Here is a 13,443-nt window from a genome sequence, read left to right as displayed (position 1 = left end):
AACTCCAGCAAGAAACTCAAACTTCAGTTTTCTTACTTGTACAAGGCGTGTTGATCTGATGAGATTTTCCACATCTGAGTCCGATTGATCCAAGGCCCTTTGAGTTGCAAAGGTATTTGCTGACACCACCAAGCCTTTGAACTTTTGACTTCTTGTTGCTGTTGGTTTCGCAGCAGAAACCTACAAAATGCAAAGAGCCTAATCACAAAACAAAGCACCTCTATCTTATCATGCATAAGAATCAAGTTTGCTATCTCTGGGTTATTTCCAATGCCCTAGGGCCCATCACTCACACATCACACCCTCAACCCTCAGGCACGAGCCACATTGGATCAAGGACCCTCAATGCATTGGCACAGGCCAGCTTGGGTTGAAGTTAGGTCTTGTGGTTCAGAATATGGCACAAACAGTGAATGCGATCATGCACATGGACACATGCGATACTTCGACCTGCCCAACAAGCCCTCCAAAACAGACTTCTACCCATGGTATTCAAAAGACTTGAACCCACACAACCTCTGGTTGAAGACCTGGTCGATCTCCTTCAATGGGAATGTTTTACAGTCTAGCATATCGACAACTCAAAAGGTATGAGTAAGATTGGTTTATTTGATATTAGTCTGAGAGCACAGCACGTGGGCACAAACATGATTGGTTTGTTTGGTCTTAGCCTGAGAGAACAATCATAACTCTTCAATTACTTTCAGCATGGTTTATTTGATACTAGACTGAGAGCACAATCAAAACTCTCCAATTTCAGCATGGTGAAAGAAATTTCCTTTTCACATTGAAACACCATTTCTCTAGAGCGGATGGGACAACTTGCAGCAATGATAATCATTGACTGATTGGATGACGTGAAAATTTAGCAGAGCTTGCTAGGAGACCTTACCTTTGGAGAGGGGAATGGTGAAAGGAATTCTGAGCACCAAGGAAAACTTGAATGGGGCAAAGTTGCAGCCATGCTCTGCTGCTCTTCTTTAGTGGCATAGCCGGTGTAAGAAGAACATGATATCGAAAGGGCCGTTGCAGACTGGAAGGCTGGTCGTCAACCGCGAGGCGCAACAGTTGTTTTCACTGTGACGATTGTTCTCCTCTCATATTCACAGCAATAATCGTAGTTCCCGATAAAAATCAACAAGCCCATCTTGCGATGAATGCGGTACTGCCATTATGTTTTATGAATTTTCGTTTGTTATTCATATATTGAAAATAATGCAATTTTGAAGTTTGTGAATTTTATTTAAGATTTAAGAACATATGTATGAATTCAAAGAATCTTTCTAAGACAGTAAACTCAATAATTTTGAAGATTTTAAAATAGTTTTAAAAATTCAAAAACATACACTCAAGTTTCAATGATATTTTTCAAATTGTAAACCTAACATATATACATATTCATAGTAAAAATCTTGATTGTACAAGTCACTCTAAATTTTAGTATATTGAGATCTACTTTGAAATAGATTACATTTACTGAATGATCATTGAAGTAAATATCATTCCACTAAGAAACCTTCAATTTCTTTATTATCTAACTCACTAAATTCAGGCTTCATAATATTACACAACAGAAGAAATGTGATTTTGAATTCTTCAATTTTTATGTGCTTCAAAAACTCGAGCATGCAATTATAATAGTAATAATAGCATTTGCATATCTTTATGTGGAAAGTTATAAATATGATGCGGTCCACCAACTTCCAATGAGTTGCCAATTGTATGAATATGAGATTTCCAGTGCACCAAGCATCCATGTAAGTTGCCACAAAGCATCAACATGAAGATTCCAAGTGTTATCTTTGATTTGTACTTCTATCGACCCAGAATCTTCTCGTTATTTTAGTATATCCCATTCTATGTTATCTCGTAATTCCTCACCAAAAGCCAGCTCATCCAAAGCTTATTATTATTTTTTGTGATTTACTATTTTTATTTTTTCAAATCACTTGAACATGTATAATCAGTATCTGTTGATAATAGCAATCTTTAATTATATACAAAAAATATACAAGTTTATAAAAATTTAAAAGAAATAAAATGTATTTTTATACATCAATTAATTATGTATTCTTCTAATTGAAAAAAATATATGAGTAATGTTTTGCATTAAATTTTTTAAAATGATCATTAAATATGATCTTCAATTATACTATTATTATATAGTAAATAATGTGAGTGGAATAACTTAATATAAAATTATGAGTTTAAAAAAAGCTTAATGAGCATGAAGTATAAAATGTTATATTAATATTGCTAAAAAATAATAAATATTTTTTATTTATTGAAAATAAATAAAACATACTCAAAATTATAATTACTATTTATTTTAACTTATTGCATCAAAAATAATGAAAGAAATAGTTTTTGAGAACATTAAAAATCTCATTTTTTATCACGTGAGTTATTTATTTATAACAAACAATATTAAATGTATACATTTTTTAATTCTTGTACAAATTATAGAACAATTTAAACCATATCCTCAAATTGAACCTATTTTGATTATATATTTATTTATATTTGTCCATAAATGCTTTGTATGTGTTAAATATACAATTGTTTTTAATGTTATTCATTAAATATTTTGTATTTATTTATTATTGAGTTTAATGTTGCATTATTATTAATTTATTCAAATTTTATATTAAGTTTTCTTAATAGAATAATGTCAATTTTGAAAGATAATAATCAATAACTTGGCAAAGTATTGATGCGTTTACATTTGGTTTTTTATGCATATGTATTATTTTATAAATATGATGTTTTTTATTTGAATAATTAAGTACATTAAATTTATATCATATTGCTTATAAAATTTAATATATTTTATAATAATTTTTAATTAAAAATATTATTTATATATATATATATATATATATATATATATATATATATATATATAATCATGAACTTCAAGGCAACCAGTTGGCTAAAAATGGAGTTAAACTCATTCAAGTGAGTAGACATTGTTGTACCTTCTTTCATACGCAAATCCATAAGCTTTTTCAGCCAATACACTTTACTTGCAGCACTCTTCTGTACATACAATTCTTCCAGACTAGTCCAATAGCATATACAGAATCCAAACCTTCAATGTTAAAGAGCAAGGCATCAAAAATCGATAGCTCTATGGTTGAGCGTGCAAGCTCATTATATATATATATATATATATATAAAACTTTTTACCTCTTTAAAAATATATAATTATATATTAAATAACAATTTTTGTATATATTTATTTTTATATTAACATTTAAAATTATGTAATTTTATATTTTATTTTATATAATTTATTATTTTTATTAATGATAGATTTTTTAATATTTATAATATTTATTTTAATTTTAAAAATAAAATTAAATTTGTTAGATATTTAAATTGTAATAATATTGTATATAAAAACCTATGTCATTCAACATCAATTAGATCAAATGCAAATTTATCAATTATTAGACCTTGTGATCAATATATTATTTGAGATGTACACGATTTAATTGGAAATAGATTTCTAACAAATGTATGCTAAGGATTGTTATTAATTTTAGTTTCTTTATTTAACTAAACATTCGGTGTCTAATTTTCATTCATTATATTTACATGTAATTTTTTATTTTTATATCTTTTTAATTTTTTAATTTTATTATCAATAAATTGTATCAATAAAATTTTTACATTGTTTTTTAAATTGATGTTTTTAGATATCTTAAATGATAAAATAACTTTGACTTGTAAAACAATTTATTTTATTTTCAAATTTTCAAAAAAAAATATTATGTGCTTTTATTGCAAGATTTGTAGAAAAGTAATGTTGGTATTTCAACATTAAAATAGTTTTTTTGCATATGTTTATTATTTAAAGTCTTTATACATTTTTTAATTTATTTTCGATTTAGAAGATTGATAAATGTTATATCTTATTAGTGTATAATTTCATTTAAATCATAATAATTTATTTCATCAACTTGAAATTTTACATTAAATATATCATTGACATTTTGTTCAAATATCCATTTATCTTTTACGGACGCAATTCTCTATCATGCGAAAAAGATTGTCTTGTCTACTTACCAAATTGATATGCTTCACACTTTTCAAATTTTGTAACTCTAAAAGCAAGCAGCCTCGTAATTAACACTTTGGAATGCATTAATTTTAGCATTTTCATTTGATACATTTGTGTAATATTTTAATATATACAACCAATCATTTTTTGCCTTTAGTATACATAGCCACATTCATAATAGGAATTCTAGCATCTAAAGTGAACATGTGGTCAACTCTACTTTCTTTTGTAACCAACTTGCACCATTAAAGTCTTCCACAAAATGACATTTTGCATTAAATCAAACATGTAGCCCTTGCTCTACCAACTAACCAATAGACTTTAAATTATTTGTGATGGATGGCACATATAATAAATCAAATAGATTGTTTATCTGACCATACTACAAGGACAACGAAATATTTTTAATGTGTGAAATTAGGTGGCATGCATCATCACACATCTACACATAGTGTGGATTTTGTAAATCTCTTCTCTCTCTAAACCATTCAACATGGCTGGTCATATGATTAGATGTACCTGATTCAATATATCATACATTGTCATGTGTCCTCTTTCTTGTTACAACATTTATCATATATTACATAACAAATAGACTCTCATTTCTTTCTTCATTTTATCTAAAGATGATGTATAGTTTCCTTGTAATTTACCACTATAGATATCATCTTTCTTAGCATAACATTAGGCTGCAATATGACTTGTTTTGCTACAATAATGACTGACAATACCAGAATTGCTAGAACCTTTGTTCTGTCATCCATCGCTTTCTTTAGAGTCCCCCTGCCCCTCTAAAGTTTCCACAACCTCCTAAAACTTGTATTTCACAAAGCTATTGATTTAGCATGTTTTGTTGGTTATCACCAACACATTCCATACCATGGCCTCTTGAAGAGGATCTACCATATCCTTTTCTTGAACTTGAGTAAAATGCTTAGACTTGTTTGCCACTTCTTTCAGTAGACGATTAACCTTACATGTTAATCTCTTCAATGATTGTGAGAGAGATTAATTCGTTAAAAACTGGAAATGGCTTCCGTACATACATAAAAGTGAAAAATGATTTCTAGACCTTCTCATTATTAAGGCCACCCAAAGTAGATGAAACCAAATCATCGTCATTAGGCATTGCATTAATAGTTACTAAGGTATCTACATTGCTTCTCACTTTCAAAATATACTCATTTACAAACATTGTCCCTTTCTTTAAAGTATTCAACTCTTGCTTGAATTGAATATTCTATGCCTTTATATTTACCAAAATCATATTCTCGAAGATTATCTAAGCTACATGTAAAGTTTTTGTATTTTTGATATGCCTCGATATAGTGTTATCAATGTCTACAAATAGCCAATATATTACTTTTTTATCTTTTGCATTCCATACTTTCCACACCTTCAATTCATTTACAGTCATAGGATGACTTAGCTCTAGCTCCTTTTCTTCATTCGAAATAAACTCATAGAGACATTTTCCAATAAGGACGTCTGTCACATAAAACTTCCATGATAGTAGTTATTTTTATCTGGCTTCTCAATGATGGGGTTTCCACTATTCCTTGCCATTATCAAAAAATTAATACAAAATAGCAAGCAAGTCTTCTACAATCTTTTACAACAAGTATATAGCAATACACTAAACAACAACCTATTTTCCTAACTGCTCAATAATAGATGTAGCGTACAACATATTTACAAATAAAGATTGTGTTTGATTCTTAGTAAACACCTCAGAACTTATAGATTCAAAATTTGTAACCTAAGCAGCACTTTCGATCGACATAACCGAAATCGCAATATACCATGAAACTACTCTTGATAACCTTTTGGGTCTAAACAAGGCCCAAAACGGCCTTAAATGGCCAAAAAGCCAACAGGCAAGCTCCAAAAGGCTTATTTGTAAAATATACAATGCTTTGCTTGTATACCAAATCTCACAACAACATGAGATTTTTGCTCTACCATGCTTCTGGTGCCTGCACATGCACTACCCATAAGAGAACGAGTAAAAAAGTGGGAGTGCTTCTTACATGTTGCTTGCTTGCTCAAATCCTTGCTTCTTCTCCTTTACTTTAGCCTCAAAACTAGCCTCTCTCAATGGTGCCATTCTAATACCATGTCATGAATTGTATAGTAGGGAAACTACTTGAGCTGATATGCCAAACAGACACCATACACATAAGTGAATGCTCACTCAAGAACACAAGAAGAGATATGAATGACAACTTTTTCTTGTTGGTTTCTTCTTCTTCACACACAATATAATATGCACAAAGTATAGATAAGATATAACATAAAGGAAAGTTATCTACCAAGTCAAATAGTGCATGATTGACTATTCTAATCCACTGGTGCTATAAGTATGCTAATTGTAGGTAGGTGTAACAAACCAAATATAATAAGTGATTAGTTAGTGGTCATGTGAGGATCATAATTACCACCAATGTACTATGTGTGGATGTGCAGACCCATCTAACCAAGCAATCAATCATCAATATCTGCACGTGTTAAGCTTACCATCTCAAGAAGGGGGGGTGTATGTTATCCCTTCCCTCCCTCCAAAATAAATAAATAAATAAATAAATAAAAATAAAAGAGAGACTTTCCCTCCTCTATACCTCCCCCCAAGAAATCTAACGAGAAAGTTGCAATGTGATACGCCCTCCAAAATAGAACCTAGTGTAGTGACTTTACACACAGGTAATGAGACTCGAAAAGTACCAATCTCTCTAGGGTTACCTCTAACTACCTAGGGACATTGGAATACCATCCAAGGATGTTAGTAGGATCTACTAGGTGGATTTGTATCTCATAAATGCCTTCTACTCATATGGAGGCTCACAAAACTGAGTCAACAATTACCTATGTAGTTACATCCAATGGTCCTAATGTTAAGCTCATAGAGAACAATAGAGGGACCCTACTATGTGAAAATGCATACACTATAGAAATCACTAATATTATATCCCCGACATGAGAAATGTTTGGTCTAGATGTCACTAGTTGTGTATGTGTGTGTGTGCGTGCATGTGCACATGCTCTCTCTAATAAGACGGGCTAGTAGACTAACTTGTGTTAGTTGATCATGATTGAGTCGTGTTAGTTGATCGTGGTTGAGTCGTGTAACCTAGATTGCCACATTAGCGTAGTAGAGAGAGACTGTGAAGATATAGAAAATGGTTGAATAATAATGAAGAGGAGGACAACATGTAGCTCTTGACCTTTGCTTGTTCCATCTCTATCTTTCCCTGCTTGTAGTTTCTTCATAGTATGAGAGCCTGATATGTTTTGTGACATTGGTCAAGTGCAATTGTAGAAGTCTTGTTGAGGCAACATGCGTAGAGGATAATGATCTACAATGGAGCACACTTGGTGATTATGTGACCAAGTGTTGACTCACTTCTATTAGCAAAAGTATGCAGAATCAAGAGCATTGATCGAGAGCAGCAAAAACATGGACTTCTTTGCCCAACCTAGACAATGTCTTGACTACCAAACTAGTGTGGTAGTGATCAATCATTGAATTAGCTATCTTGCTTCAAAGAGTAGCGTGAACCTAAGTGCTATGGGTGTTTAAACCATGGAGCACGACAATAGCAACATTGTGGGAAACTCCAAAAGTTGCATCCTATTCAGCATGAACAACAAAGTATAAATAACAAGGCACAAACTCAAACTAGTTATGGTGGATGATTAGAGAGGATATCACCTCTAGGATAATCTTGAGCATGAACAATTGAGTGTCTTTGAAGTCCAAATAGTAGCAAAGATCAAGTAGACAACAAGGGGAAATTGTGGCACATTTTTTCCTAGAGATTGTAACTTATTTTGCAAGTTCTATGAGCTTGGACAATGGATCATGAGCATTTACGCGTTTGAAGATCACCTGACTCAACATGAAATGCACCTAAGTCCTTTTTTGTGTTTGTAATGACTAAGGTATCCCATTGTTGAAGAATGGCATACCCATAGAAAGCATGATGCTGAGTAAAGCACTCATGGACATGTCAACAATTCTATGACAAATATGAATATATTTTAGCAATTAGTTTAAGGAACACTAAGTACCTATTCCCTACATGTATTGGATTTTGTGCAATCATATAAGCTGAAATCTCTACAAATCCAAAATTGAATGTCTTTGTGAAGTTTATGGTTTTGATTATAGATGTTGGTATGGTGTTAAATGGTCATTGAAACCCATACATGTTTAAGAGCATTGTGTGCTCAAGCTTGACTTATATGAGGCTAGTTTAACAGACTATTGACTATTTATGCCTTAGCCCTCTTCTCATCCATGATCAATGAATGCCCAATTGTACATTAGGTTCAAGTTGTGCACTTTGATCCCCGTAAATCAATAGGCCAAGGGTAAAATTGATGAAGTAACAATTGAACTTTTAGTTCACTCTAGCAACACTCACATGGGAGTTAGGCAAATGCATCATATTGATGATGAGGCTTTGGCATTTTTTCCTAGAAGCCATTATACACGGAACCATTGGGCATAGACCACAACCAAAACTATGGTAAGGTTGGGGAGCGTGAGACTCCATGCATTGCTTTGCTTGACAATGGTTTGAAAATTAATGTAATGATTCAGAGTTGGTATGAGAATGGTGCACGGCAAGTTGACATAGATCATGGTTGATACTTAAAGCTTGCATCAAATAGTGGGTAATGTATGAAAGCGTTGAGGTGCTATGTTTGCATCATATGTCAATAACATAGGGACTACCCTCAGCCTTCAAATGTGCCACAATCAGCTTCAGAAACCTAAAATGCTAGAACATCCCGACAATGGAACCCAAGAAAACAAAACAGCATACTCAACACATGAAAATACCATCATGATAAACCTTTGTAGGAGCCATACTGACATCGAATGTGAACATTTATCCAATCCTACTTCCATTGTTGATCCTGAACTTACAATTTGCAGTTTTCAACATGCAGGATCCAGGTTTAATCTCTCTTGCAGCCCTCCACCAACCATTTGAGGATGCCTTATTGATGTTCAAGGAGGGAACTCAATACAATGTGGATTACGATACCCCACCACCAAGAATCATTTCAGGCAGGTAGCACACAGTTAGAAAAATAATTAGACAAAGGAAGTCCACAACAATGACTACAAACATACTACATTCAGCAGTAGGCTGAGAGAGACTTTGCAAGTTAGGTGGAACATGTAGAATAACATCTGACGGATCAAGCCAGTAAACTTGAAACATTGGCACATCAAGCTTCCACAGGACCCAAAAGAGCTTTTGATTTGATGAGTAACTGTTAAGGATGTAGGGGATGTCTCATATTGACTAGGAGGGAGCTGATTTCTGACTCTCACTTCCTCCCAAGCTCAGATCATCATTGTCAAGCCCCATTTCAATAATGAGAACCTAGAACTATAAGGGAGATGATTTAAGACTCATATTCTCTTCCAGCTCAGATTATCATCATCAAGCCCCATGAAAACCCCCATTTCCATGGGTACAAAGCATCAGACACTCTATTTCATTGATGTTAAATTCAGTACACTTGTTTATTTTTAGTGGTACCATGAAGAGCAAGAGAAGATATTGTAAACATCAAGCTACCTTGTAGTAAATCCGGGTACAAAGCATCAGACACTCTATTTCATTGATGTTAAATTCAGTACACTTGTTTATTTTTTGTGGCACCATGAAGAGCAAGAGAAGATATTGTAAATGTCAAGCTAGCTTGTACTAAATCCGGAAATCATAACCGAGAAGTGACTTAGAAACTGATCAGTCACCTAGACCACAAAGCAGAAAGCATTTCAATAGTTACTTTAACCAGCTCACAACTGTCTGAAACATACCAAATCATACACTAAGCAATAGACAGTACCATACAAGCAGAATTTCTATCTTCATTGACAGCTGAGAGCAAGTAAAGCTCTTGGGATGCTTCATATTTTACACACTTCTTTGGCAACCCTAAGACAGAGTCACAGAAAATAGAAGAGAACTTGGATGCAAACCCTCTCCTCATAAGCTGATCAAATAACAGCAGCACAACCTATTTACTTGAGCACAATATTTCTGCCCCACTCAGAAGAGCAGACCCAGTGAGAGCAAATACAACCCACACAAGAGCAGAACACTCCCAATCCCCTCAGGAGGGTAGATCATTTTTCTTCCCTCAGCACCATGCAGCTAGCTTCATGACAAAATACTTACAAAGCCAAGGCACAAGACACTGGTCTTGTCAAATATGAACTGGCATAGTCCTTAGCCTGGTAAGGCATCCCAGGACTTAATCTAGACAAAAACCGTGTTCTTTCATTGAGCTCTTTCTGTTTGCATAGCTGATCAACATCCCTGTTCTACATTGTAACATTCAGCATACACAATTGGGTATGATGAGAACTTTCTTAAAATGTTATGGGTGACATATTTTCAGGAGACTAAATGGATAAATGTCATACCAATTACAAGTCCATGCTCAATAGACAAAATTACAATCAAAATGAAGGACCAACAATCCATGGGCTCCAAAAATCAGAACACAGATCCTGGTCTCTGTGTGAAAGATGGGGAACAGTACTGGTTGCTGTTCAACTGTGATACTAAATTAGAGCTAGTGCACTATATGAATAAAATAAGTAGACGCAGAGCACCAATCTTAGATATACGAACTGAACAAAGCATAGCCATAAACACAGAGAGTCAGAGAGTGCAGAGTGCAGAGTGCAGAGTGCAGTTAATCAAGAAAGGCCTTCAGATTGTCTATAAACTGGCAGGAAAAGACATGGCAAAAAGCTTAAGCTGCACCTGTGTCAAAGCTAGACAAATTTCCTCCAGCTCCTGCAGGCACCACATAGTAGACAAAGTCCCCTGGGCCCCCAAACAAACACTCTGAGACTTGCTGCCAATCAAAGGGATAACTCACACTGACTACATTGCTGAATGCTTCATCCAAATCCACATCCACATGGCATGCTTCTGTTACTGCAGTACAGTCTCCCCTTTCATGCAACGTGCCATCAGTACTGGAAGGTTGAAACTGATCATCACCATTTGTAGCATGCCTTTTCCCTTCTCCTTCATCACCCATATGAGCGTGCTGAGGTTGGGAGTGGCATCCTTGATCATTATGCTTAAATAAATCTCCACATCCTGCTTCATTTGGTTGCTGCCCATGCTCATACTGCTTGGCATTCAAATTGACAGTGGGAATCTTCGAGCCAAACTGAGTGTTCAAACCCTCAGACCCTACTTCTGAAGGTTCCAGTGCCAGTTCACCACTGCTGGATTGTGCTTGATCTGAACTTGACGATCCCAAAGCCTTGTAGCTGCTGTAGCCAAAATCACCCTGAGGTAGACACTCCATTTCAGAATTATAACCATAGCCTGTAAAGTAGCCAGGAAATACTGCTCCCTCTGCAAATTGTGTCTGCATTGTGCTGCCCAAAGAAGCTTCGTCACCTGCCTCATATATGCGTAAATCAAAGGGGTAACTGCTGATGGGATAATTGAGACTGGATGTATCCTGAGGATCTGATGAAGAAGGGGAGCCATTGATCACAGATGTAGGATTTCGAATGTAGCCAGAATCTTCACCATGCAGGTTAGAATCGGGGTTTGCATAGCTCCGCCCCTTTCCATGGCTGGCATTTGTTTTCTGGTGCTTAGAGGGAGGTCCGTCGCTCGGGTCAGGGCTAGAATTCATCTTCTTCTTCTTGTTCTTCCTGAGTCCACCACCAACGGGGACATTGCGAAGAGATCCACCTTTAGTCCAGTATCGTTTGCAGTTCTTACAGAAATAACGCGGCTGGGCAGTGCTGTAGTTGTTGTAGTAGCAAAACTTCGTGTCGGAGGAGTCACAGCGGGGGCACTTGAGGCCGTGCACGGCGAGAGATTGGCCCTCGGGGGTGGAGGAGAGGGACGGTTGGGGGCAAGCCAGCATCTCTCTCTGCCTGTGTATGTCTGCGCCTGTGTGTGCGTGGGTGTGGGTGTGGGTGTGGGTGTGGGTGTGGATACCTGTGTGTGTGTGTGTGTGTGTGTGTGTGTGTGTGTGTGTGTGTTTTAGCTTTAAGGTAACAGAAAGCAGCACCTGATCCGCAGCAGATCTTAATTGGCGCGAGGGCAAAACCCTAATCTGTGCACAGACGAAACCCTTCTCAGAAAGTGAATCCTCGCAAGCGAAAAAGGCACGAGATCCAGCATGCGACACCTGCCCAGTTCTTCTCTTTTTCTCTCTCTCTCTGTCTGTCTGACTTTGCGATGCTCCAAATTATTTACCTACTTTCGCTTCTCCCTTATTCTGAGGCACGGTCCACCAAACGAAGAACCTGGATCGAGAACCATTAAACCTGAAAGGAATTTCGAGGGGCGGGGGGCGGAGTCAGCTCGGGTGGAGGGAGATACAGAGAGATCAGGTAGGTGGGTAGGGTAGGTGAACAGGTGACGCGGGGGCGGGGGGACGGGGTAGGCGAGAGAGAGAGAGGAGAAACGCAATGCAGGTCTGGGGGAGGTGAAAAGGGGGGAAGAAAGAGGAGGGAGCGTCTTCTCTCTGACTGAGAAACAGCGACACAGAGAGAGAGAGAGAGAGAGAGAGAGAGAGAGAGTGTGTGTGTGTGTGTGTGTGTGTGTGTGTGTGTGTGTGTAGAGGCTAGAGATGAGGCTAGGGAAGGGGGGGGGAACAAAGCCCAGCAGCTGCAGACAAGAAGACGCTTTCTGCGAGAACAAAGTAAGTGATGAGAAGCGGGGAGACAGGGTGCGTGTGTGTGTGTGCGCGCGCGCGCCCGTGTGGCAGGGTGTGTGTGTGTGTGTGTGGCGAGGAAGAAACGAGCAAAGGGTGAGAACCAGCGAGAGAGATAATTGCTCTCGAGTCCCCGTCTCTTTCTTTCGACTCCTCTCTCTCTCTATCGCGAAGATAACTCCTTACCCTTGAAGCATCCTGGCCGCCCGCCTCGCCACGCGTTTCCATCTACTCGGCCCACGTCACATCACCTCGCTGCGCTTTTCTCCGTCTTTGGTGTTGTTATTATTGCTACTAATTATTGGTTACATTTGTTGAAATTTTTGACCACAGGGAAAGCCCATCGTATTCGTAGAGGACTGTCACACGCGCTGTTCGGTACGCGCACGCACATCACTCGACTCTGCTATCACACGGCTTCCAGCTCGCCCATTCCCGGCCCCCCCCCCCCAAAAACACATACATACAAAGGCATGGACTCCCAAAGGTGCCCCCTAGGAACGGATCCTTAAGCTTGGATTCACACAGGCACATGTACACACCCACAAGCAATTTCCATTTTCTCATCATTTTCATGTTACTAGTAATTATTACTTCCATTGTTGACTGCAATTATCAGTTAGAATTTTATCACAAACAAGTATCTCAAT

At 36.7% G+C, this 13,443-nt stretch overlaps 2 protein-coding genes across 3 annotated transcripts in view; both read right to left on the bottom strand.

Annotated features, from left to right (window-relative positions):
- The window catches only part of EMB3129 (GTP-binding family protein), a 66,791-nt gene extending 65,630 nt beyond the window's left edge, over positions 1-1,161 (bottom strand). For both annotated transcript variants that reach the window (XM_087693178.1, XM_087693177.1), the window contains exons 1-2: positions 893-1,161; positions 37-180 (exon numbers count right to left, since the gene is read on the bottom strand). In XM_087693178.1, the coding sequence (XP_087549304.1) occupies positions 37-180; positions 893-964 (216 nt within the window). In that variant the 5' untranslated portion in view covers positions 965-1,161. The remainder of the gene's footprint in view (positions 1-36; positions 181-892) is intronic.
- Positions 1,162-9,745: 8,584 nt separating this feature from the next.
- LOC148025916 (uncharacterized) lies at positions 9,746-12,872 on the bottom strand. The gene has a single exon (XM_087693176.1). It carries the CDS (start codon positions 11,996-11,998, stop codon positions 10,853-10,855), a length of 1,146 nt encoding a protein of 381 aa, XP_087549302.1. The 5' UTR covers positions 11,999-12,872; the 3' UTR covers positions 9,746-10,852.
- Positions 12,873-13,443: the final 571 nt, after the last annotated feature.

The sequence above is a fragment of the Lygodium microphyllum genome, chromosome 14 (genome assembly GCF_053477565.2).
Source record: "Lygodium microphyllum isolate KBCC chromosome 14, Lygodium_microphyllum_v1.1.10, whole genome shotgun sequence".
NCBI lineage: Eukaryota > Viridiplantae > Streptophyta > Polypodiopsida > Schizaeales > Lygodiaceae > Lygodium > Lygodium microphyllum.
Note: the sequence above shows the minus strand (reverse complement) of the source record. Positions and strands in the feature narration are given on the sequence as shown.